The 25,024-nt window shown below is 43.2% G+C and overlaps 1 protein-coding gene across 1 annotated transcript in view; it reads right to left on the bottom strand.

The window, feature by feature from the left end:
- The window catches only part of ZNF652 (zinc finger protein 652), a 32,814-nt gene extending 10,698 nt beyond the window's left edge, over window positions 1–22,116 (bottom strand). The window contains exons 1-2 of the mRNA XM_082194378.1: window positions 21,961–22,116; window positions 4,809–5,931 (exon numbers count right to left, since the gene is read on the bottom strand). Of these exons, the coding sequence (XP_082050504.1) occupies window positions 4,809–5,711 (903 nt within the window). The 5' untranslated portion in view covers window positions 5,712–5,931; window positions 21,961–22,116. The remainder of the gene's footprint in view (window positions 1–4,808; window positions 5,932–21,960) is intronic.
- Between the last annotated feature and the right edge of the window lie 2,908 nt (window positions 22,117–25,024).

Raw genomic sequence — 25,024 nt, forward strand, 5'->3', positions numbered from 1 at the left:
TTCTGCTCTGGTCAGACCTCACCTGGAGTTCTGTGTCCAGTTCTGGGCACCACAGTTCAAGAAGGACACTGACAAACTGGAACGTGTCCAGAGGAGGGCAACCAAAATGGTCAAAGGCCTGGAAACGATGCCTTATGAGGAATGGCTAAGGGAGCTGGGCATGTTTAGCCTGGAGAAGAGGAGGTTAAGGAGATAGCCATGTTCAAATATATAAAAGGATGCCACATAGAGGAGGGAGAAAGGTTGTTTTCTGCTGCTCCAGAGAAGCGGACACGGAGCAATGGATCCAAACTACAAGAAAGAAGATTCCACCTAAACATTAGGAAGAACTTCCTGACAGTAAGAGCTGTTTGACAGTGGAATTTGCTGCCAAGGAGTGTGGTGGAGTCTCCTACTTTGGAGGTCTTTAAGCAGAGGCTTGACAACCATGTGTCAGGAGTGCTCTGATGGTGTTTCCTGCTTGGCAGGGGGTTGGACTCGATGGCCCTTGTGGTCTCTTCCAACTCTATGATTCTATGTCCCCATGACAGCCATTTTGTGATTGGTGCCCTTAGCACTCTCTCAAAAACTGAAACACTTCTACTGGTTCAAAAAGGTTGGCAACCCCATTCTAGCAGTAGCCTAAACCTAAAACATGTCAATGAGTTTACGAGTAACTTCAAATAGTTAATAACCACATTTACAGACCGATTTGATTCAGATTTACTCATAAGCCCAAATTCAACAGGACTTAACTATCAGGATTGCTGGTTTAATTGCTCCACTTTAGCAAGCCAATGTAATAAGGATAAATGGTAATGAAAACTTTTGCCAAATGGGCAATGACAGTTATTTGACTGTCTTCTTTGTGACAATTTACCTTCAGATTTAAACAGCAATATGAGGGCACATGCTTTGCATTGAAAAGGTCCCAAGTTTAATGTCTGGCATCTCCAATAGGCATGGGAGATTCCAGTCTGAAATATTGGAGAGCCACTGCCAACACAATACTGGGTTAGACAAATCAATGATCTGACTCAGAATGAGGCAGCTTCCTAGGTTCTTTTGTCTGTCAATGGCCTGATCCACCTGTCACTTCAAAACCAGGGGTGGGGAACATGGGTCAAATCCTTATCGCTCCTACATCCTTGTGGGCCAAAGTTGACAGGTGGGCAGGGCTGTTTGCACAACATCACAGTGCCATCAGGTGATGGTCACCAGGAGTTCAATGAAGCCTGAGAGTCATTTTGGACTCGCAGCTGTCCATGGAGGCACTGGCCAATTGTGTCCAGGGCAGCTGTTTACCAGCTCCATCTGGAACGCAGGCTGAGACCCTATCTGCCTGAGGACTGTCTCGCCAGAGTGGTGCATGCTCTAGTTATCTCTTGCTTGAACTACTGCAATGCACTCTATGTGGGGCTACCTCTGAAGGTGACCCAGAAACTACAACTAATCCAGAATGCGGCAGCTAGACTGGTGACTGGGAGTGGCGGCCGAGACCACACAACACCGCTCTTGAAAGACCTACATTGGCTCCCAGTACGTTTCCGGGCACAATTCAAAGTGTTGGTGCTGACGTTTAAAGCCCTAACGGCCTTGGCCCAGTATACCAGAAGGAGCGTCTCCACCCACATCGTTCTGCCCGGACACTGAGGTCCAGTGCCGAGGGCCTTCTGGCGGTTCCCTTGCTGCGAGAAGCCAAGTTACAGGGAATCAGGCAGAGGGCCTTCTCGGTAGTGGCACCTGCCCTTTGGAACACCCTCCCACCAGATGTAAAAGAGAAAAACAACTACCAAACTTTTAGAAGACACCTAAAAGCAGCCCTGTTTAGGGAAGCTTTTAATGTTTGACAGACTACAGTGGTACCTTGGGTTACATACGCTTCAGGCTACATACGCTTCAGGTTACAAACTCCGCTAACCCAGAAATAGTACCTCGGGTTAAGAACTTTGCTTCAGGATGAGAACAGAAATTGTGCTCTGGCAGTGCGGCGGCAGCAGGAGGCCCCATTAGCTAAAGTGGTGCTTCAGGTTAAGAACAGACCTCCGGAACAAATTAAGTACTTAACCCAAGGTACCACTTTATTGTATTTTAATATTTTGTTGGAAGCCACCCAGAGTGGCTGGCGAAACCCAGCCAGATGGGCAGGGTATTATTATTATTATTATTATTATTAATAATAATAATAATAAAAATAATGTACCACAAAGGGCTTGCAAAGAGCATCACTGACCAACAGGCCTGATGCATTGTCAGGCATTATCTGCCTTGGGAGACAATGAAGGAGTGTGCCTTTGGGAGTGAAGTGAAATGGCTGGTGCAGTTCCAGACAACCATACACATGACATAACGCTAAGCCAAAAGCAGGAGATGAACACTGCAACCACAATTTCAGCAACGTGCACTGTCAAATTTAAATAATAGTTTAACAATGCAAATCAGGCCAATAGGAACAAATTTACTACCATGTTTTTGGCATGTTTATGGAGGGCTGTGGGGCACCTTAGGAGAATGAGCGAGTTTGGAGGGCAAACATTTTGGGTGACATATATATTTTGTATATGCTATGAGATGCCTGGTGTAGTTTTTCCTTTTATATACTTAAAAAGTTATGCAGCTGTTGTGTCTGGGCTGAGAGATCAGCAGTATGGTTCCCTTCTCACTTCTTTGCCACACAGTTCATTTTTCAAAGCTCTAAGGCTGATTATTTTTCAACAAAGCTTTGAGCTGCAACTTGGTTTTTTAAAAGTACTCAAGGAAACACTAAAATTGTCCCCAGCCCCTCATAATTGTAAGCAGGAAAGTCTTTACCTGAAAGCAAAGCACTTTCCCTCTTCACTTGGAAGTCCCTGATATTCTCTTCCCACCTTCACCAATGGACACAAATTATGTAAGGTGAGAAAGGAGGCTACATGTGAGACTTATTTGTTAAGTAAAAAAGGTGAATAAGGGGCAGTTTCAGAAAAGTTTATAAAATTATGCAGTGTAGAGAAAAACAGGCAGAAAAGTCAGTCTCTCTCATATAGTACTAAAATTCAAGGTCATCCAATGAAACTTACTAGAAGGAGATTCAATACAAACAGGATCATTTGGTTTAATCTAGCAGGGTTGCTTTTGTATTTTTAATACCCCTTTCAACATGCTCTTTAACATTATCTAATGTAACCAAGTCATCCCACTAGTATGATCCAACGATTCACATGTTTGTCCCTGCTTTTGTTCTCATCCTAGCAAAGCAACCAATTTATTTGTATCCGCCCTTTAAGAATTTGATGGCCCTGGTTTTCAGAGATGGAGAAAATTCAAGGCTGAGAATGTCAGCAAGCATCCTAAGACGGTGTGCTTTGAGGGTTTCTTCATAAGTACTTGTGCTACACGGAATCTGGATGTCAATGCAGTTTTACTTCCATTGAAGTAAATATAGCAGACACCAATGCTGTATTACTTTAGATGCCTGGGAACTATTTTTAATTTAGTAGGTCTACCCAGACATATAATTTGATTAGGTAATGTTTTATAAAAGTTTTGTTGCTTTTATTTGTGTTTTGTTGACAATTGTTTTATTATGTACACCGTGTAGGATTTTTTTTTTATATTAAGCAGTCTATAGGATTTTCTAAATAAAATAAAATGCAAGGACTCTGAATAAATAAAGTTTGTGATGAGGAGAGAACCCTGAGCAGGATTTGTGCTGATTGTATGCAGTTTCTATAGGACTCTTCATAAAACCTACAGCTTCACAATCCCTACTTCATCTCTTTGTGGTAGCAGCAGTCTCTCTCCCCCTTGTGGCACCTAGAACAGTTTCACACAAGATCATTCCATACATAGTTCTTTAATATGTGTACAAATGTCTATTTCACAAGCAGACATGAGCAATAAGTTGCAATAAGCCATCTATACTCAGACTCCTGTCCATTTTGTTACACATTAGTGTTTACAGCTTTCCTACATGGATGTGGGTGGCGCTGTAGGTTAAACCACTGAGCCTAGGACTTGCCAATCAGAAGGTCGGCGGTTCAAATCCCCGTGACGGGGTGAGCTCCTGTTGCTCGGTCCCAGCTCCTGCCAACCTAGCAGTTCGAAAGCACGTCAAGTGCAAGTAGATAAATAGGTACTGCTCCGGCGGGAAGGTAAATGGCGTTTCCGTGCACTGCTCTGGTTTGCCAGAAGCGGCTTAGTCATGCCAGCCACATGACCCGGAAGCTGTACACCGGCTCCCTCGGCCAATAAAGCGAGATGAGCGCCGCAACCCCAGAGTCGGCCATGACTGGACCTAATGGTCAGGGGTACCTTTTACATGGAAATACTTTTGAGGTAGGAAAATAGTCTTGCATGAAACAGCATCTGGATCCATCCTTGTATTTGCCTGCCCATCAATTCAAATTTTCCCTCCTTCCTTATCAAAGCATGTGACACCACACATTCTACAAGCAGAATTACTAAAATAAATAAATACAAGTTTTAAATTCAGCCTGTCCTTAGAACCTGAATTGCTTAGAGCACAGCAAACTCAGCTTCATGTTCATGATTGAAATAAACTTCTGCTCATACTAACCAGCACAGAGTGCATTAAGCTCTATTTTGAAGCACCTTATATTTCACCTCACCTGTAATGTTGTGTAGAAAAACCCTAAGAGCCACTTCTTACTCCCTCCCTTCCCCACCCCACATTCATACAGGTTAGTTTCCTTAGGTGCGCAACAGGAAATGCCGACAGAAGCAGAAAGGCTTGGGACCTTGTTCTCCTCAAAGGATTTCCCCCCTTTCGAAGTGTCCAGGGGACAGCAGAAGGCAGGGAGATCTTGCAAGCAGGCAAGAGAACCTACCTGAATGTTTTTTTCACAGTCTGTTTGCTGGTGGAGGGAGAGCTCACTTTCTAGAACAAATTTCTTCCCACACTTGTCGCAGATCTGCATGCGCCTGTGAGTGACGTTCATGTGCTTCTCCAGATACCAGCGTGTGTTAAACACCCTGGGGCACTTCTCACAGGTCAAAGTCTCCTTTTCTTCACACTTTGATTTCTGCACAGGTGCCTTGGGCTCCTTTGCAGCTTTCTTCTTACGCTTGGGGGGCTCAACGCTCTTTCTACGGCCCCTTGTAGTTCTGGAAGTAGGGGAAGTTGTGGCGGCTGCAGCAGATGCAGCTCTCCTTGTCCTCCTTTGTGCAACACTATCTTTCTCCTCTCTTTGCTCTTTTTTCTTCTGCCTCTCATTCTCCTCCTCATCATTACTGTCTTCAGTGGCCTCTTCCTCCCCACTGTCACCCTCCTCTTCCTCACTGCTGGTCTTAAGAACAGCAGTTTCTTTGGACTGGGAGGGGACCCCCTTCTCCCCTTTTGAAACATTTAATGTTTGGTTGTTAAGGTTTACCTCTACTATTATCTGCTCCCTTTTGTAAGTCACTTCATCTTCCTCCTCGTCCTCCTGCAAGTCGTCAGAGTTCTCCCTGTCTTCTTTCACGGCTCGGACCTCTCCTACTGTTCTGTCCTCCTTGAAATATGGCTGTTCCTCTCTTTCATGGAGATGTGGTTTACTTGCTTTTGGGTCCACCAATACGGAGTAAGGACTCCCAGACTCCCTTTTGTAGACTTTGGTGGACAAATCAAGTTCCTGGCTGGCACCATGGTAGAAAGTGGGTGGCACTTGAGCTCTGTCCTCTTGCGCCATCCCTGCTACATGTGTGCTACAGTTTTTAGCCATCTGCTGGCAAGAGCTGGCTGTTTCATTCATGGGGGCTCCCGATTCATTGAGCACCTTGTATTCCAGAATACCAAGGAAGTAACTCCTCTGGAGCAAGATGAATTGTCGGAGAGAACTAACACATGACTGCCTTGGGGAAGTAGAGCACCAAAGCACCCCGTGCAGGTCATGGAACTCTGGCTTTACAGCACGAGGAAATCGGCAGCAGTTCACAGGAAGAAAGCTGCCGCTCAACAGCTGAACATCTTGTCTAGAAAAGAAGGAGAAAATTAAGTCAGTGGCTTAAACATAACTAAAAGAACTTATCCCTGTGAAATCATTGGCTGCCTAACCTAAACAGAGTACAGGATTTGCCACACAAGTTGTTAAACATTCTTATTAATAATGGCTTATTCATCTTATTGCTGGGGGTTGGGGCGGGGAATTAATTCTACTGCTGGAAAATATGCGGCTTTCATCTGATCCTCAGAGCAGAGGAAGGTCCTGAAACACAGTTCCAAATAAATGGCCTCATCTAATTGAAAGATGGCACATAACAAAAAATAGTTTATCCAAGGTCAGTCACCAGCACTGGCATTCATCCATTTAACATCATTATTAACATACTTCCCTATTCTTATGTTCAACACTACAACAGAATTAATGTGCTGCACAATTAAACTTCATTGAATTGGTACAGTAAAATATCTCTCAGATTAAAAATAATAATAATCACACATTTATTCACACATAATTGAAAACTCTTGCACACACTAGTCCGCCCACCCATCGGTTTTGCCAGAAACAAATTATGAGCCCCCCAGGTATCCAACTAAGTTGTATGGTTCCTATGTGTCTACAGGTACACATTCAAAAGACATAGATTGTAATGTAGCATGGAACTTGGTATTCCCTGTCCTTGGCTTTTATTTTTTTAGATGATTCTAGACCAAGGGTCAGCAACGTAAGGTCCATGGGCCACAAGCGGCCCATGGGGGTCACTTAACCGGCCCATGGCCCTCCATCGCCCACTTGGCCAGCTCCCTTGCACCATGCTAAACCAGCATGGAGGGGAGTGGGGACTGCCGTCTGCAAAGCTGGACAGCTTCCCACTGGCTGCTGGAAGCTCCTGCAGCCAATGGGAAGCTGCGCACGCCTCCTTTGTGCTGGAAATAGCGTTTGCTCATGCGTGCCCACCGTGGCGTCTGCGGGACTGTGAACTGGCCCAAGGCACAAAAACTTTGCTGACCCCTGTTCTAGACCCTACAGCTGTGAAATGCAGCTTAAAAACTCATGGAAAGTGCCTAGTGATAAAGCTTCTCGTGTTCCTAGTTCACATCAGGACTGGTTACCTGTCTATAGCACAATCCTGTCTACTCTGACTAGCAGCAGCTCCAAGCAGTCTTGGACACAGGTCTTCTCCACTCAATCCTCTTTACTAGAGATGCCAGGAAATGAACCTGGGGCCTTTTGCACGCAGAACATGTGCTCAACCACTGAGGTACAGTCTAACTCAGAAGCCAGAGAGGATAGGAATTTCAGGGGTGGGGTATTTCATCATCATCATTTATACCCCACCCATCTAGCTGGGTTTCCCCAGCCACTCTGTGCGGCTCCCAACAGAATATTAATGATAATAAAAAAGTGATAAAACATCAAACATTAAAAACTTCCCTAAACAGGGCTGCCTTCAGATGTCTTCTAAAAGTCAGATAGTTGCTTATTTCCTTGACATCTGATGGGAGGGCATTTCACAGGGTGGGTGCCACTACCAAGAAGGCCCTCTGCATGGTTGCCTGTAGCTTCACTTCTCACAGTGAGGGAACCGCCAGAAGACTCTCGGAGCTGGACCTCAGTGTCCGGGCTGTCATATGCTCTATATAGCTCCTTTCCTATTCTGCTAGGAGGTCAGATAAATGTACACACACTTCCTTGATTTACACAATATATTCAGGCTTCAATATTTGGATTTTCTTATTTAAAAGATTTTATGCTACCTTTCCAAAGTTCCCCCAAAACAACTAAGACTGCCACTTATAAAAATCAACAATGTTGCTTATAGGGGTTTTTTCCTGTTTTGTTTTTCTTTAAAAAGCAACCAAACACTGTAAAATCAAACAATCAAAAACCCAGAAACAACCAAGGGCAAGAAAGCAGGGGGGCGGGGCAGTCAGTTTTCAAAGGCTAACCGTTTTGCCTGCCTTTGAAAAGCCAACAGGGAGGTAATTGTACAAACATCTCTTGGGAGTGAGCTGCACAGCATCAAGGCTGCTATGGAAGAAACCCTGCTGCGCAACACATTTCCTAAGATAGGACCAATCTGTTTAGGGCTTTAACAGCAAGAATAAAGCTCTTCTGAACTGAACCTGGAATGAAAGGATACTTCAAAACGGGTCAATATCAGACCACACATAGAGGCTTCTGCATTCTGCACTAGAAGTTTTCAAGTCATTGTCAAAGGCAGCCACATGTAGAACACAATACTCTATATTGGAGGCAACCAATGTATGGATAACCATGGTCAGGTTTCTATTTTCCAGCAACAGGCTTAGTCAGTATATCAGCCAAAGCCGATAAAAGGCACTCCAGGTCGTAGCCATCAGCTAGGAATTAAGGAGCAACACTGAGTCCAGCAACAAACTTAAGTTACAAACTTGGTTTTTACAGCAAAGTTGACCCTATTCAAAAAAGGTATTTCTTCAACCAGTCTACTGAGTTATCATCAGCTATCTTATCTGAATTTAGTTTAAATTCTTACATCTGTATTTAATCCACCACTGATCACACACATGTATTCTAGAACTAGGGTGTCTTGCCTGGGTTTGATGAAAAGTAGTAGTTTTTTGTGTGTAGCAAGGTGTCTATCACAGTGGATTTATAACTGTGGAATAAGGCATATATACCAGGCACATGTTGGACTGATCTGCTTTCAGCAGTTACATAACTATTTCAAAGTCGAAGATGCACATTTGCTACATAGTTTTCAGAATACATATAGTCCCTAAGGACATGCCTCCTACAGTGTCTTTTAGGTGCAGTCACTTTTTCCATGCTGCAGGGAAGCACAGCAAAGCAAGAACTCAAATGGCAGAACCAATAAAAAAGAATTGTCCACCTGCCGGGGGGGGGGTGTTCTGGCCAGTGCGCACCAAAAGAAACAGCTCCAGTTTGCTACTGCCATGCCTTCCCTTCAAAAGCTGAAACATTAAAAAGACTCTTACATACCAAGTAACTTTCTTGACAGCATGTAAATGTACAAACAGTTTAGGTTTTTGCCTTTTGACAGCAAACCGTACTACAGTGGTACCTCGCAAGATGAATGCCTCGCAAGACAAAAAACTCGCTAGACGAAAGGTTTTTCCGTTTTCGATTTGCCTCGCAAGACGAATTTCACCTATGGGCTTGCGTCGCAAGACGAAAACGTCTCACGACTTTGTTTCCTTTGTCTAAAAACAAAGACATGTTTTGTTTATAAAGTTAATTTATTTTCCCTTCAATTTTTGAACTGCTCTTTACAGTATGTGTGACTTTAAAGAGCAGTTAATAAACTGTTGTTGTACCAAATTTGGCTTTGTTTGGACTTTTTTTGACCATAGGAACGCATTAATTGATTTTCAATGCATTCCTATGGGATTTCGTGATTCGCAAGACGAAAAATTCGCTAGACGACAAAACTTGCGGAATGAATTAATTTCGTCTTGCGGGGCACCACTGTACAAGATACTGTGATCAATTGCTCCCTTCCAGGTCAGTTTCCATACAGCTTCATAGTTGCATGTACTTTGTGTGTCCAAATAAAAACCCATAGATTAATTATGCAAATAGCATAGGCATACATTATGTCAGGGGTCAGCAAACTTTTTCAGCAGGGGGCCGGTCCACTGTCCCTCAGACTTTGTGGGGGGGAAACTGAACAAATTCCTATGCCCCACAAATAACCCAGAGATGCATTTTAAATAAAAGAGCACATTCTAACTCATGTAAAAACACACTGATTTCAGTACTGCCCACGGGCTGGATTTAGAAGGCGATTGGGTCGGATCTGGCCTGCAGGGCTTAGTTTGCCTACCCATGGTCTAGAAACTATGTTCTACCAGCAGTTTCCATTTGTGATTCCCCCCCCCCCCTCTAAAGAAACTGGTTTAGCAAGACAACCAAGCGACTGCCTGTTGCCCTAAAACTGCAGCATTAGACTGGGGTAGGGGGAGGGGAAAAGAGGACTGCTGAATGGATCTAACAGCAAACAAATTCCTAAAGTCAACTGTTACATTTTCAACATTCTCTTTACCCTGTTCCAACTATATAAAAATAAAACATTTTTATATCACCTTTCAATTATATTCCAGGATGGCTTACAGAAAAGAACAAAACAACTGAAAAGAGAAATACAAACATACAATAACAGCGTTCGAAACTCCCATTGTTCTAGGTGCATTTTGCCACTGGGAATTTCATTAGCTCAAGCAATTTCTGAGCTCTGGGCACAGTACTGTGACTAAGATTTCAGATTAAAACTGCCGCTGCTGACGGCATGGGAGGAGAAATTCCTGCTTGCTTGACTTTCAAGAAATCACTGCAGCGTCAGGCAAGCTGATAGGTTCTGCCTTGAAGCTGGCCTCACAGAAAGGCAGTGTTTTGAGGGGAGGGCAGGGAAAGCATGGCTTTATTTTTTGCAGTCTTCAGATGAGGACTAGACCATGTGAAAAATGAACATAACATTTTAGGGGCAGTTCATTCATTTCCAACTTTGTATTCTTATTATTAAAAAAGTATGCCTCAACATTCCGTTGTGGCACCCATAACCTAGGTTTAAGATGCCATTTAGCTCCTAACTTTCATATCTCAGTTTCTAACACAGTACAATCAGCAAAAAGTCACAAAATCATAAAAGTAGCGTAAAACAGTAAAGGAGGATTAAAAGGATTCAAAATGAATCTAAAAAGCTTGGGAAAATAAACAAAAGTCTTAGCCTGGTGCCCAGTGGACAATAATATAGGTGCCAGACAAATCTCTCTGGGGAAAGTACTCCACAACTAGCATATGACCACCAAGAACATCCTGTGATCACATTTAACATATCTGGGTTGCTTTAGGGTTCAATAACAGCCACACAAGGAGCTGTAGGGAGAGGACTAAGGAGGGAGAGATCAGGACTGCAGGATACAACTTTCCCTTCACATTAAGTTCCCAATGAAAATGGCCTCTTCCAGGTTTCTGATGTGCAATAGCAGCTGACCCTGAATATACACACATCACTACTATTTAACAAAAAATACAGATACATTAACTGTGAACATGAATTTAACACTGTGCATACTTTGGTCCACGGTCTCTCACAAGAAAAACTTGAACAACGGTTTATTTCACATGACTGTTGTGACTCATTAAATAGTGCCGCATCTTCTGTAATTATTTTTCTGTTGTCTGCACTACAGCATTTGTAGAACCTGTCTGTGCTTGGGTGAATGTCTGCTGAACTCCAAATACTTCCTGCAGAATACAAGTAAGAAACAATCTTTTAAGGCAAAAAGAAGGGAGGTTGTGATGCCACTAGTCAACAGAACATGCTTCGTTTGCTTATCCAAAACCCTGAAGGTTCAACAACTAAAAGTTGCAATTAGAACCATGGTGGGTGGGTGGGTGTTTGAAATGCCTAGGACTGGGTGCAGATTATTTTCAGTGCCAATATCACATTGTGAGCAATCTTATGGGACTACATGCTAGTGGTGGAAAGGACCAGAAGCACTCATGGATGGCGAAGAGTATGGCTAGTCCTAAGTGGAGTCCCAAGGGCTAGACAGAGAGACCTGAAAGGCAACTTTTGATCTGCAGACTGGAGGTTCCCCACTCCTGACCTAGGATATATTTCAGGGGGAAAAAGTGATGAACCTGTAGGAAGCAGAGACTTAAAAGAAGTTGAAGCAAAGGGAAAGGAAGCTGAGACCAACATTCACTCATGCAGATGCAGTCTCTCCTCACGCAGATTCAGTCTCTCTCAGCTATACAGTGGTACTTTGGTTCTTGAACAGCCTAGTTCACGAACAAGTTAGAACCCGAACGTCGCAAACCCAGAAGTGAGCGTTCTGGTTCTCGAAATTTTTTTGGAAGTCAAATGTGTCCTGAGCTTCTGTTTTTAGTGTTGCGCTTCTGTTTCTAGAGAGATTGCACTGATTGGGGAGGTGAGGAGAACCCCAGCTGCTTTGAGGAGAGAGAGATCGAGATCAAAAGATCGCGCTGATTGGGGGGTGGGGAGAAGTGTTTTAGGGGTAGTTTTTCAACAGCCTGGAACAGATTAATCCGTTTTGCAATACTTTCTATGGGAAAGCACGCCTTGGTTTTGGAATGGACTCCCAGAACAGATTAAATTCGAGAACCAAGGTACCACTGTATTTCAATGCACATTTCAAGGATGCATTGCTAATGTAGCTACAAGGAACAGTTACACCTGAATAGGGTAAAACAGAAAGGAGGCAAGGGCCTGATGTAAAGGTATAGAGGAGGTGCCTGACAGATGAGAGGGGGAAAAGCAGGGGCTAGAAGCCAGAAATAAGTCTCTAGAAAAGTCAGCTGCGAAAGTTATTGGGGCTCTCACTTACCCCCAAATAGCTTCTTCCACATATTTGGCCACATTTCCATACACATTCCCTGCCATCTGATGGGCAGGAGCAAATCCAAGTTGAAGTTAAGTGGCAGGTAAGGTAATAAAAGGTGTTTGGGGAACCACCATCCTTTCATTTGGAAGCTCCCCAAGTACCCTTCACTCTGAGAACTGCAGAAAGGAATAAAACAGTACAGTACTCTGCTTTCGAAGAAAAGGGAAAATGATTGTAACAAATGTCAGCCATTGCACCAGTTCCCAACTATCAACTCCTTGCATGCCTAGAAAAACAATGTATGCAAATAAAGGGGCACTGAGGTCTCAGACAATGGTAAGAATTGGTACAATAGCAGCCACTGTCACAAGAATACCACTCCCCCTGTTCCTTGAAGAAAGTAATAGCAGAAGTCGACTGAAGAGAAAAGCAGAAAGAGTCAGACTCCTAAGATAAGAGAATAGAGAACAAGGAACAGTGAAAGGCAGGATGAAGGCAGCAAAGAAAACAGAAGACGAGGCAAAACTGGATGAGATGGGCAGATGGGACCAAGTCATCACCCAGGTACTGCTCATCAGTATGGTCTCCTTTCCATTCTTTTTGCAGTCAAGTTGTGTATACCTCATGAAAAATATAAGATGAAGAATCTATGTAAGCTAAGCTCATGTCACACCAAACCAAACCCAGTTCCACCATTTTACAAATTCATTTCCAGTCACGCATCAAAATATTTTTAAAGAATGAATTACAGATCTAACACATGAAATAGCTCAAAGTGATATAATCATTTAAAAAACTGGTTTTAATATATTCCCCCTAATGCATTTGAATTTTCTACAGCTGTGCCAAGCAGAGCAGGCCTGTGATTTTCCTGCTAAAATGGAGGGTGCAATGACAGTCATATTAAAGCAACTGTATAGAAAAGGAATATTTAAAACAAGTCTAAAATACTGTTCCATGAAGGACCCACAATATCCTAATAAAAATCTATCAGGCGGGTGATAAAACATTTAAACCAGAGCTCAGCAAATGCTTTATACAAAAGATTAGAGTAGAACAGGGACAGAAAACAGGTTGCGAAGAAACAATGCTTACTGACTATAGTTACGCTTTTTATTATAAACTTTTTTTTTTTAAATTAACAAAACACCTTAAGACAAAGACTGACATTCTTGACCAAGGCTGCATATACACCATGCCTTTAGAGCACACTCACTCAAAGAACCATGGGAACTGTAGTTTTGCAGGTGCTGAGGAACTGTAGCTCCGTGAAGACCAAACTTCCAGGATATTTTTTTAGCATGGAGGGTGGGGGTGAGAATGTGCTCTGAGTGTGCTTCAAATGTATGGTGTGTACACAGCCCAAGTATACATTAAAGGAAATTAAAGGAAACAAATCTCAGTCACTGTTCATTAATTAATCGTTCAGTGTTATAAGAATGAGCTGTGTTGATCTGCCACATGTGCTCTCTCTCTCCCTTTTCCACACATGAAGGAAGAAAAATGAAAGCTTGTGTATTTATTCAAAACCAAAAGTGAAAGCTTTCAATCTTCTACCCTAATAGCACTGTGTTCCGCACTATAAAAGCATGGGATGCCACACTGGAATAATAGATGAAAAAGGTAGTATATGAATCTGAATGTATTGAAGACATGACGAATTTCAGTAAGTCAGTTTTGAACTAAAGTTCAAAAAGATGAAAATCCATCTACAGTGATGAATAAATAGACCAAAGTAACACAGAAACCTGAAATCCTATCCGTGCATTGAAATGAACATGTACAGGGATGACATGTGTAAGGGGGAGTGGCAAGTTCCCCTCCAATCCATTCTTGCCTGCTCCACACCTAACCTTCCCATACTGAGCAGGAAAGCCTGAGAGAGGCTTCAGTCTGAACCTTAAAAGAATTGTTAGCACACAGAACATTTTACTAAGCTGCTATCATGTTTCCATGAACCATCTCTCCAAGCATAAGAGTTCAGTTTCTCGAGACTCTCATCTTTCATGGAAAAAACAAGTTCTGAGCCCTTAGGGTTGCATAAATATGCTTGAAATATGGCTGACATTGTAGAAGCCAGAAGAATGGCTGAATGAGGTTTCTAGTGGCTGGATGTGGGGTTTTACCTTTTTACCTCTCCATGGCTAACAGAAAGAAAATTATGGAAAATAATAATTGCTGTGTATGTATAATTTGAACAGGCTGCAGAGTCCAGCTTTTTCCTAATGTCATATAATATTCTATTGATTTTTCTCCCATTTCTAAAAATGCATTGCTTGATAAAAATTTGTAACACAATACCAGACAAATCAAGCAATTTCAAAGTTATTATTTTTTCAGGTGATTTTCCCAAGGAACCATAAATTTCTACTTACAGTCTATTTGTAAATTGGGAAGAGGGGAAGTTATTTTTTGTGTTGAAAATAAGTTGTGTGCGTTTCAAAAATAAGTGTCAGCACTTCAACAATTAATTCAACACTTAACTGACAGCTGCTAGGATGACTATTTGTTTTCACCCCAACTGAGAAATGAATTGATTCTTCTGCCCCATCTAAGTATAACATGAATGGCTGCGTGCACACAAATGCAGTGAGAGAATGCATACCTGGAAAATAATAGGGTCATAACCATACATGTAAAGGGACGCGGGTGGCTCTGTGGTTTAACCCTAGGACTTGCCAATCAGAAGGTTGGCTGTTCGAATCCTCGCGACGGGGTGAGCTCCGGGTTGCTCGGTCTCTGCTCCTGCCAACCTAGCAGTTCGAAAGCACGTCAAAGTGCAAATAGATAAATAGGTACCGCTCCGGCGGGAAGGTAAACGGCGTTTCCATGTGCTGCTCTGGTTCGCCAGAAGTGGCTTAGTCATGCTGGCCACATGACCCGGAAGCTGTACGCCAGCTCCCTCGGCCAATAAAGCGAGATGAGCGCCGCAACCCCAGAGTCGGCCACGACTGGACCTAATGGTCAGGGGTCCTTTACCTAAAGTGGGCAGTAGCAGAACAGTCCTTTACCTAAAGTGGTAAAGTTAGGTAAACAGTCCTTTACCTAAAGTGGGCAGTAGCAGAATAGGGTGGAGATGCAAGGCAAAACTGGAAGTCTGATAGGAGTTGAAATGAAAGGTGAATGTGCTTGAGTGCACAACAAATGGATACCAACAACTGATACTATACCAGCTAAAAGACAGACTAAAATTCAACAGAACCTTACACAATGAGGAGCTCTGATCGTATGTAAGAGCCTTTACATGATTATAGGAACAAACCATCTAGTAAAGCAGAGCTTTCCAAACTGTGTGTCATGACACGTTAGTGTGTCGGCTGCAGTGTTTAGGTGTGTTGTGTGAATGCTCCCTGCGCTCCTCCCAGGACTGGAAAGTGGTTAGTTTAACCTCTGGTTTGCTAGTAAAACTGAATTACTGTGTTGCGAAATGATGCATGTCTAAAAAGTGTGTCACCAACATGAAAAGTTTGTAAAGACCTGTAGTAAAGTATCTTAAACTTAAAGCCGTCATGACTATTAGTCGTATCCTCCATTATCTCCTCTAAAAGTTACTTAAGCTAGTAGCTGTTAACACATCTAGTAGCAGCAAACTTTATCAATTAATTTCCTTGAATATCATGACCATTCAAGTTCTGGTAATGAGACAGTTACAAACTTTTCTTCAGATCACACAAAATTTTATAAACCTCTTTTCATGCCCTGCAGATGTATCCTTCCTTCATCGAGAAGATGTTTCAGCCCATTGATAATTTCGGTTTCCCTTTCTTGAAACCTTTCCAGCTCTACAATATCCTCATGAAGACTGGGCACCCAAACTATTCACAGTATTTTAAGTGTGGTCATACAAGGATTACAAACATTGAAATACTACAGGAGTACCAGGCTGCCCATATGGGCTTTGAAGGCAAACCAGGTAGCTTATACCATGGGCACCTCATGGAGCCTAATGCTTAGCAATAACTTGGACCCAACACAAATACAACAATAACAGGTAACGTATTATTTAGGGTGCTATATATAATGATCAACATCAGAAATGAGATCTCTTTCCTCAGAGTTCTTTTTATGCACAGAAAACTGGTTTCATTTAATCTGTTAGCAGTCATGATTAAATAAATAAAATATAAACTACTGTATAGACTTAAGCATTTGCTTGTAAACAGTTCAGATTTCACTTTAATTTGCCACTATTTGATTGTTACAAAACTACCATTGATATTATTATTATTAACAAAAATCTATTTTTAATCCATCCTGATATAAGCTTATGAATTTGTGGATCGCATAGGACAGGAGTGCCCAGATTTTTTTCAACGAGGGCCAGATTTGATGAAGAGAACGTGCGTGAAGGCCGATCAAAGTTGTTGAGCTTTTTTAAGGATTGCAGTTGTTGAGCACACTAGAATCTGCACACTAGAAAGAGGGGAAGTGGGAGATGATGCAAAGGCAAGAAAAGTTCTTGCCAGTCCCTAGTTGTTTAATCTCCAAACTAAAAAAATACACACTATCAATAATTTATAGTATTTATGTCAGCTGCAAATAAACTACATTTTGGTTCTGTTTATGAATCACTTTCCATAAAACATCTAGAAGTGATTGCACAGTAAAATAATTGATAAGCTTCAGCCCTATGACAACTGGAGTTTTAAAAAGTTTGTGAAGTATCATTATCACCCTACCTGTAAGTTAAAAAGGACAGTCTTAACTGGCACCAGTAAATAATGAAAGGAAGGACTAATGGACTAGAGAATGAGATTCCTCAAGGTGCTAGCATGATTTTGAGCCAGTTCACAAGATCCTTGTCTCTTTTACTAATCATGTAAACCTTGGGTCTGCTGCAGAAAAGAAGACAAGGGACGCATTAACTCAACAGCAACACAGAATCACAGAATTGTAGCTATCATCATTTTTATTTTGAATGTTAGGCACCTTGAGCAATATTCAGTTGGGAAAGGTGGGATATAGATATTCTTAATAAATAAATAAATAAGAATAGTAACTATTCTGTGCTGATCCAATGTTTCTCTAGGTTAGAGACATGAGATGCAAAACAATGTACAGTTAAAGTCAATAAAATCTGCATGCGTATAACTGCATGCTGCAGCGTATCCATTGCTTTTATAAGCTACTTTGACTTCTACAATTCCGTCGCATGCTATCAAGATGAACTCATCATAATGTAGCGCACATTAATTTTGCACAGGAATCAACAAACGCTAGCGTAATGTTGGCTGTAAATAGTATTGCCAGAGTGAATGCAGAGGACACGTCAACTGACAGGCCAGTCACAAATCAACACAAGCTGCTATTCAATTCTTGCAATAATCACATATACACCACAGCCAGTCCTGGAACAATTAAGGACACCCTAGGGAGGGAGGAGAGAAGAGAAGAGAAGAGAAGAGAAGAAAAGAGAAGAGAAGAGGAATGACACTCAGCATATCATGGAAATTTAATACACAGAACCATCCCCTGTATCTCATTTTAAACCACTGTTTTATGCAATCCATGTACCTCAACAGAAACTAAAATGAAGCGCAAATACAACGCTACAACAGAATTAATGGAAAACATTATCTCAAATCACTACCGTCTGAATATGGACACTGCCAAAACTTCCCCAGGACCAAAAGTTGAACACAGGCCTGTTGAAAACAACCCCGGGCATACATACTGTACTATCTGTTACCCTAGGAGTGTCTGAGTGTTATCAGCATGCCTAATAACACAAGCACATACACAGCCTCCCAGCAGTTGCACCATCAAGAAATCCCACCGTATTCCAGATCTAGAAGAAACACTAGAAAAAAGTTTTTCATCCCATCCCTACCTGTCCTGATTGAAGTAGCCACATCTACCAAGTACAATCCTATTTCACCCCAGCTCATGAATGCTTCTGCTAAGGCAGCAGTTATATGGAGAGGAAATCTTTCTAGCACTTTATTTTTTGGTGGAAAAGTTTCCATTTCATAAGTTGATTAGTATCAGTGAATGGATACCAACTGCAAATACAATATTAGGCAAGCTTGGCTGTTTCAAAGATTTAGCTTTGTTTCCTCAAAGTGTCGTTGGTTTTTTTTTTAATAAAAAGGCTAAAATAGAAAATTCTATTTGCGACACAAATTTGCAAAAATTTCCTAGGCAAATTAGGCTATTATTTTTAAACCCCACACGCCTTTACAGAAGGCATTTCAGTAAATACAAGTCACCCTCAAAGAACCAATGTACACTCAAACTTTCGGAAGGATTATTTTAGATCACAAGGTATTACAGCAAGTGCAGCCTTTCTTCCCCTCTCATTGCTCAAACTGAAGCAGCTACAATGCAGTCAGTACAATTATTCCCTGGGCCAGTATGCTAGGAAATAAGCACTTACCACAGGTGCAGTAGCTGAAATATCTAGTGCCAACATCCAGATGCTGGCATAATTTTCTGCTAATTCTGGATTATCCCCCTATCATTCCTTCCCCCCCCCATACATCCATGACACAGAAAACAGCTGCTACCCCAAAGACTTTTAATTTGGAGTGGTACCTCTGGTTAAGAACTTAATTCGTTCTGGAGGTCCGTTCTTAACCTGAAACTGTTCTTAACCTGAAGCACCACTTTAGCTAATGGGGCCTCTCGCTGCTGCCTCAGCGCGATTTCTGTTCTCATCCTGAGGTAAAGTTATTAACCCAAGGTACTACTTTCGGGTTAGCGGAGTCTGTAACCTGAAGTGTTTGTAACCAGAGGTACCACTGTACTTCCATTTCTCCCAAGGCAGCACACTACCTACCAGTGTTAGAAACTCTCATATATAAGCTTGGTTTCAAATGACTCCTTAAACCAAAGTTTAAGGAGTCATTTGGAACCTAGCTTATATATGAGAGTTTAAGGAATGTCTCCTTAAACCAAGGTTTAAGGAGACATTCCTTAAACTGAATATCTACTTGCCGTTTCGGGGCAAGATAGCTCTAAAGTCTTAATTTTCAAAGGATGGACTGACTGTGATTGATTCTCAGTTAAGCATCTGGCTAGTTCAGATGACAACCTTGAACAAGGTTAAAAGCTTTGAGAACTTAAGAAAAGTCCCTTGATCCAGGGACAGTCTACATATATGCTGGACTCTTCCTACCTTTTTTCCTTAATGGTGACACAGACCATTCATAACAGAAGAATATTAATCACAACTGTGAGCACGGGAGTGGGCAGGGGTAAGTGAATACAAGCGGCAACTATTAACTATAGCACTGCTTCTGCTCAAGCTGCACAGAAAAAGCATTTTGTTCCTGAAATTCATTCTGATTGTGCAGATAAAATATAACTGAAATAGAATTCTACAGGATGCGGTATTCGTGTGTGAAAACAGTCAAGATCCAGTAATCCCTGTACCTTCCTGTTAAGTTGTACTGATTTTTTCCATACATTTAAAGTGTTGTAAAATGGATATTTAGCTGAAGGATCTGATCTGGGATAGCATAATAGATTGCTAGGTGATGCATATACTGCATTAAGAGTAAGGGGTAAAGGGCAGTAAGAGCATGCCCACATGAGTCGGGTTGTCATGCAACCCTGTATGCACATACACAACTCTCCACCCTCCTCTTTCCCTCATTAACCTTTGTTGCCAGCTGCTACCATTAGCCAGTTACACCTAGCAAAACAAACTTGATGCTAAGGCTTCCCAATATATATCTACCCTGAATAGTGTGGTGCTGAAAATGACAAGGTTGCAGGTTCGATCTCCACATGAGGCAGCTGCATATTCCTGCATTGCAGGGAGTTGCACTAGGTCCCTTCCAACACTACAATTCTATGATTCAGTTCTATGATATGGCCCACAACTTGTTTAGGAGCAACATCACCATCACCACCATCATTATTAATTATTATTAATTATTATTATTATTATTATTATTTGTATACTTCACTTCATCTGAAGATCACAGGGTGGTTCACAACATACAAATACAAAATGATAACATAAAATACAGAACAAAAACTAACACAAACCTATTTAAAAGGCTACATAGAATGTTCAATCAGCCAAAAACCTGATTATAAAAAAATACCTTTGCCTGGCGCCTAAAGATATGTAATAAAAACGCCAGGCAAGCCTCCCCGGTGACAGCATTCCACGAACAGGAAGCCATGTGGAGGGTGCACAAGAAGAAGGGGTTCAGATTTTGATCACATCTCTTCCTAGTTTCAGTTGGTGCCACAATCTCTGCAGGGCATACATTTAACTGCATCACTCGAGAAGGTTTTGAGTAGATCCTTTCTCCATCTTCATCATCCCAAAAGCTGTAAACCCCATCCATCATGCAAATAGCTCCAATTGTTTTTCTAGTTGCACAAACTTCTATCTGGTGTACAGAATAACTCCACCACCCAAGTTCAGCACCACCCAAGTTCAGCAACCACCCAACTGACACCCATAGACTAGCTTACATGAACATACCTAATTCTCACATCACGCACAATTTGAAGGACAGTAGATTTGCATCTATTTTCTTATGAATCCTATTTCACCTGAACAAAACTATCCCATTTGTCTCTCCTGCTTTACTCCAGCACAAATCACCTGAGTTCTCCCATTGGTATCCTTGTGAGAAAGAGCAATAGTAACACTCTCCAAAAGTCTGCTGTATAGCAGCCTAACAATTCTCCAATCTATCACCAGAGGAGCATTTTAAGAGTAGGGAGTATTTAAACAATGATGTTTGAAACAAATGTGTAACTTTCTTTTTCTACAAAATGAGATTTTAAATAGGACTGAACCAATTAATTTTCAGGCTTTCTAGGAGTTAGATTCAGGTTGCATGGAGATACATCATCCAAAGATATACTCCCAGGTAAGTTTTTATGAAAATAGTGTGACATAACACAGGTTGAAGTTAAGTCAATTTACAAACATTAGACACCTGTAGCTTATTTGCAGATGAGGAGTTTGGTCATCGGAAATCTGGGATTTTTACAGCCCTGATTTTAATCATATCAAACTTCAAATAGCAGTGGTTTGGAAGAGAAGGAACACTGTGTGTTGGGAAATGATAACATTTCTACTTCAGTACTGGAACATTTTCTTTTTTTTAACTTTTCTACTATTTCGCGGACCTAATGTAACAGAACACCCGAGGGTGCAAGGAGTCTCTTAACACTGCTTCCCTTCCCCCAATTCCCAAGATCCGCATTAAACGGAGATATTCCCAGCATCAGAGTTGTCTCAGGAGGCGGCACAACTTCCTCCTCCAACCACGCCAAACCTTTAAAGTGATGCCAAACTAAATGTTCCCCCCCTCTATGCCAACTTCTCTGCTGAAGAAGCACCTTCCACCTCAACTTTCCAAAACCCACACACACCCTTCAACTTTCGACCAACTGAGCTCCCCACCCTCCCAAAAAAAACTCGGCCCACGAAATCTCTCCCCCTTTCTCCAAAAAGGTTGCCAGTTTCAAGGAAGAAACGCTCCCGCAGCCAAACCCTCCGACCCCAAGACACTATCTCAACTGTCCAGATCCCAAGCAAGCAAGAGCACTCTGCACATGCTCAGGTGCACGCTCGCCCCTCCCTGACGCTCCACAGCCGGGCCTCGTTGGCACTTCGAAGCGGGAGGCACGTTACCAACAACTAAGCAAAAAAGAAGGAGGCTGTGGAGCTGAGCAGGAGGAGCTCGGCCTGCCCTTTCCCCAGCCGGAGGGCCTCTTTTCCTGCACGGACTCACCCAGGCCGGGACTCTCCGGGGCTGCCACCGGCGCTGCTCCTCCGTCGCCGCTCCGCCTCCTCCTCCTCCGCCGCCGCGGTCCATGCCTAGGCAGGGGAGGGGGGAAGGTAGGGGCGGCCAGGGCCCTCTTTCCTTCCTGCCCTCCCCCTCGGCTCGAGCCCCCTCCTCGTCCGCCGCCGCCTCAGGACCAGGCCTAGGCCCCGCCGCTCCAGCGGCTGCTCCCACTGACGCTCGCCCTCCCCTCGGCGGCCGCCGCCGCAGCGCTACGTGGCCGCCGCCGTAGCCAACCAAAGTCAGTCAGACACTCAGCCTCGCGACTGCACCGCCCGCTCCACTCGCAACACCCTCCCCCCTCCTCCTCCTCCGCCCCGCGCGCGCTCTCTCTCTTCGCTTTTCCTTCAGCGTCGCTGGCTGGCTTGACTGGCTCGTCGTAAAGGAAGACAGCGAAAGCGCTTGCGTCGTCGCCTGAGGAGGACTTCGCGCGAGAACGCGCGGCGGCTTCCCTCTTTCCCTCCCTCCCCCTTTTACTCCTTTCGCCGCCCCGCCCCTCGCCCAGCTCGTAACCTGCGCGCGCAATAGGCGCGAGCGCCGCTTTCTGAAGCGCGGCCGTTCCGTTCCTTTCCCTCCACCCTCGAACGCTGGCTGGCTGGCTGGCTGGCTGGCTTGGACGGCGGCGCGTGCGTGGTAGGAATCAACGTCTCCGCGCTCGCGCGCTCTGCTGCTCTCACCGCCTCAGGTGAGACGGGAGGAAGGGGCGGGGCCGAGGGCCAACAAAACAAAACGGTGCGGGAGGGAAGGAGGGAGCCAGCCGCGCATGCGTGCTCAGGGGCAGCTGCGAAATTCTGCTAGTTTCACTGAAATATATATAGAATCATAGAATCATAGAATCATAGAGTTGGAAGAGACCACAAGGGCCATCGAGTCCAACCCCCTGCCAAGCAGGAAACACCATCAGAGCACTCCTGACATATGGTTGTCAAGCCTCTGCTTAAAGACCTCCAAAGTAGGAGACTCCACCACACTCCTTGGCAGCAAATTCCACTGTCGAACAGCTCTTACTGTCAGGAAGTTCTTCCTAATGTTTAGGTGGAATCTTCTTTCTTGTAGTTTGGATCCATTGCTCCGTGTCCGCTTCTCTGGAGCAGCAGAAAACAACCTTTCTCCCTCCTCCATGTGACATCCTTTTATATATTTGAACATGGCTATCATATCACCCCTTAACCTCCTCTTCTCCAGGCTAAACATGCCCAGCTCCCTTAGCCGTTCCTCATAAGGCATCGTTTCCAGGCCTTTGACCATTTTGGTTGCCCTCCTCTGGACACGTTCCAGTTTGTCAGTGTCCTTCTTGAATTGTGGTGCCCAGAACTGGACACAGTACTCCAGGTGTGGTCTGACCAGAGCAGAATACAGTGGCACTATTACTTCCCTTGATCTAGATGCTATACTCCTATTGATGCAGCCCAGAATTGCATTGGCTTTTTTAGCTGCCGCGTCACACTGTTGGCTCATGTCAAGTTTTTGGTCAACCAAGACTCCTAGATCCTTTTCACATGTACTGCTCTAAAGCCAGGTGTCACCCATCTTGTATTTGTGCCTCTCATTTTTTTTGCCCAAGTGCAATACTTTACATTTCTCCCTGTTAAAATTCATCTTGTTTATTTTTGCCCAGTTCTCTAATCTGTCAAGGTCGTTTTGAAGTGTGATCCTGTCCTCTGGGGTGTTAGCCACCCCTCCCAGTTTGGTGTCATCTGCAAATTTGATCAGGATGCCCTTGAGTCCATCATCCAAGTCGTTGATAAAGATGTTGAATAAGACCGGACCCAAGACAGAACCCTGTGGCACCCCACTAGTCACTCTTCTCCAGGATGAAGAGGAACCATTGATGAGCACCCTTTGGGTTCGGTCAGTCAGCCAGTTACAAATCCACTGAGTGGTAGCATAGTCAAGACCGCATTTTACCAGCTTCTTTACAAGAATATCATGGGGCACCTTGTCAAATGCCTTGCTGAAATCAAGGTAGGCTACATCCACTGCGTTCCCTTCATCTACCAGGCTTGTAATTCTGTCAAAAAACGAGATCAGGTTAGTCTGACATGACTTATTTTTCAGAAATCCATGCTGACTATTGGTGATCACAGCATTCCTTTCTAGGTGCTCACAGACTGTTTGCTTAATGATCTGCTCCAGAATCTTCCCTGGTATTGATGTCAGACTGACTGGGCGGTAATTATTTGGGTCCTCTCTTTTCCCCTTTTTGAAAATAGGGACAACATTTGCCCTCCTCCAGTCTGCCGGGACTTCGCCTGTTCTCCAGGAATTCTCAAAGATAACTGCCAGTGGTTCTGAGATCACATCTGCCAGTTCTTTTAATACTCTTGGATGCAGTTCATCTGGCCCTGGAGACTTGAATACATCTAAACTAGCCAAATATTCTTGTACTATCTCCTTAGTTATTCTGGGCTGTGTTTCCTTTGCTGAATCATTTGCTCCAAATTCTTCAGGTCGGGCATTGTTTTCTTTATCGGAGAAGACTGAGGCATAGAAGGCATTGAGTAGTTCAGCCCTTTCTGTGTCCCCTGTTTGCATTTCACCATCTTCTCCTCTGAGTGACCCCATTGTTTCTTTGTTCTTCCTTTTGCTACGAACATACCCATAAAAGCCTTTTTTGTTGCTTTTAACCTCTCTAGCAAGCCTGAGTTCATTCTGTGCTTTAGCTTTTCTGACTTTGTGTCTACACGTGCTGGCTATTTGTTTGAATTCCTCTTTGGTGGTTTCCCCCCTTTTCCATTTTTTGTACACATCCTTTTTTAATCTTAATTCAGTTAAAAGTTCTTTAGATAGCCACCCTGGCTTCTTTAGGCACCTTCCATGTTTCCGTCTCATTGGTATTGCCTGACGTTGTGCTTTTAGTATCTCCCTCTTAACCTGTTAATGGCAAACATAATATCCCGCCATTTCCATGTTTATCCTTCGTCTCTCTTTCTGTCTTTCGGTCTGTTTGCTTGTTTCTCTGCATTAAGACCGATCCGGGGTTTTTCTTTTTATTTTTTAAAAAATTAAAAAA

This window comes from Podarcis vaucheri, assembly GCF_965113315.1.
Source record: "Podarcis vaucheri genome assembly, chromosome: 13".
NCBI classification, from domain to species: Eukaryota; Metazoa; Chordata; class Lepidosauria; order Squamata; family Lacertidae; genus Podarcis; species Podarcis vaucheri.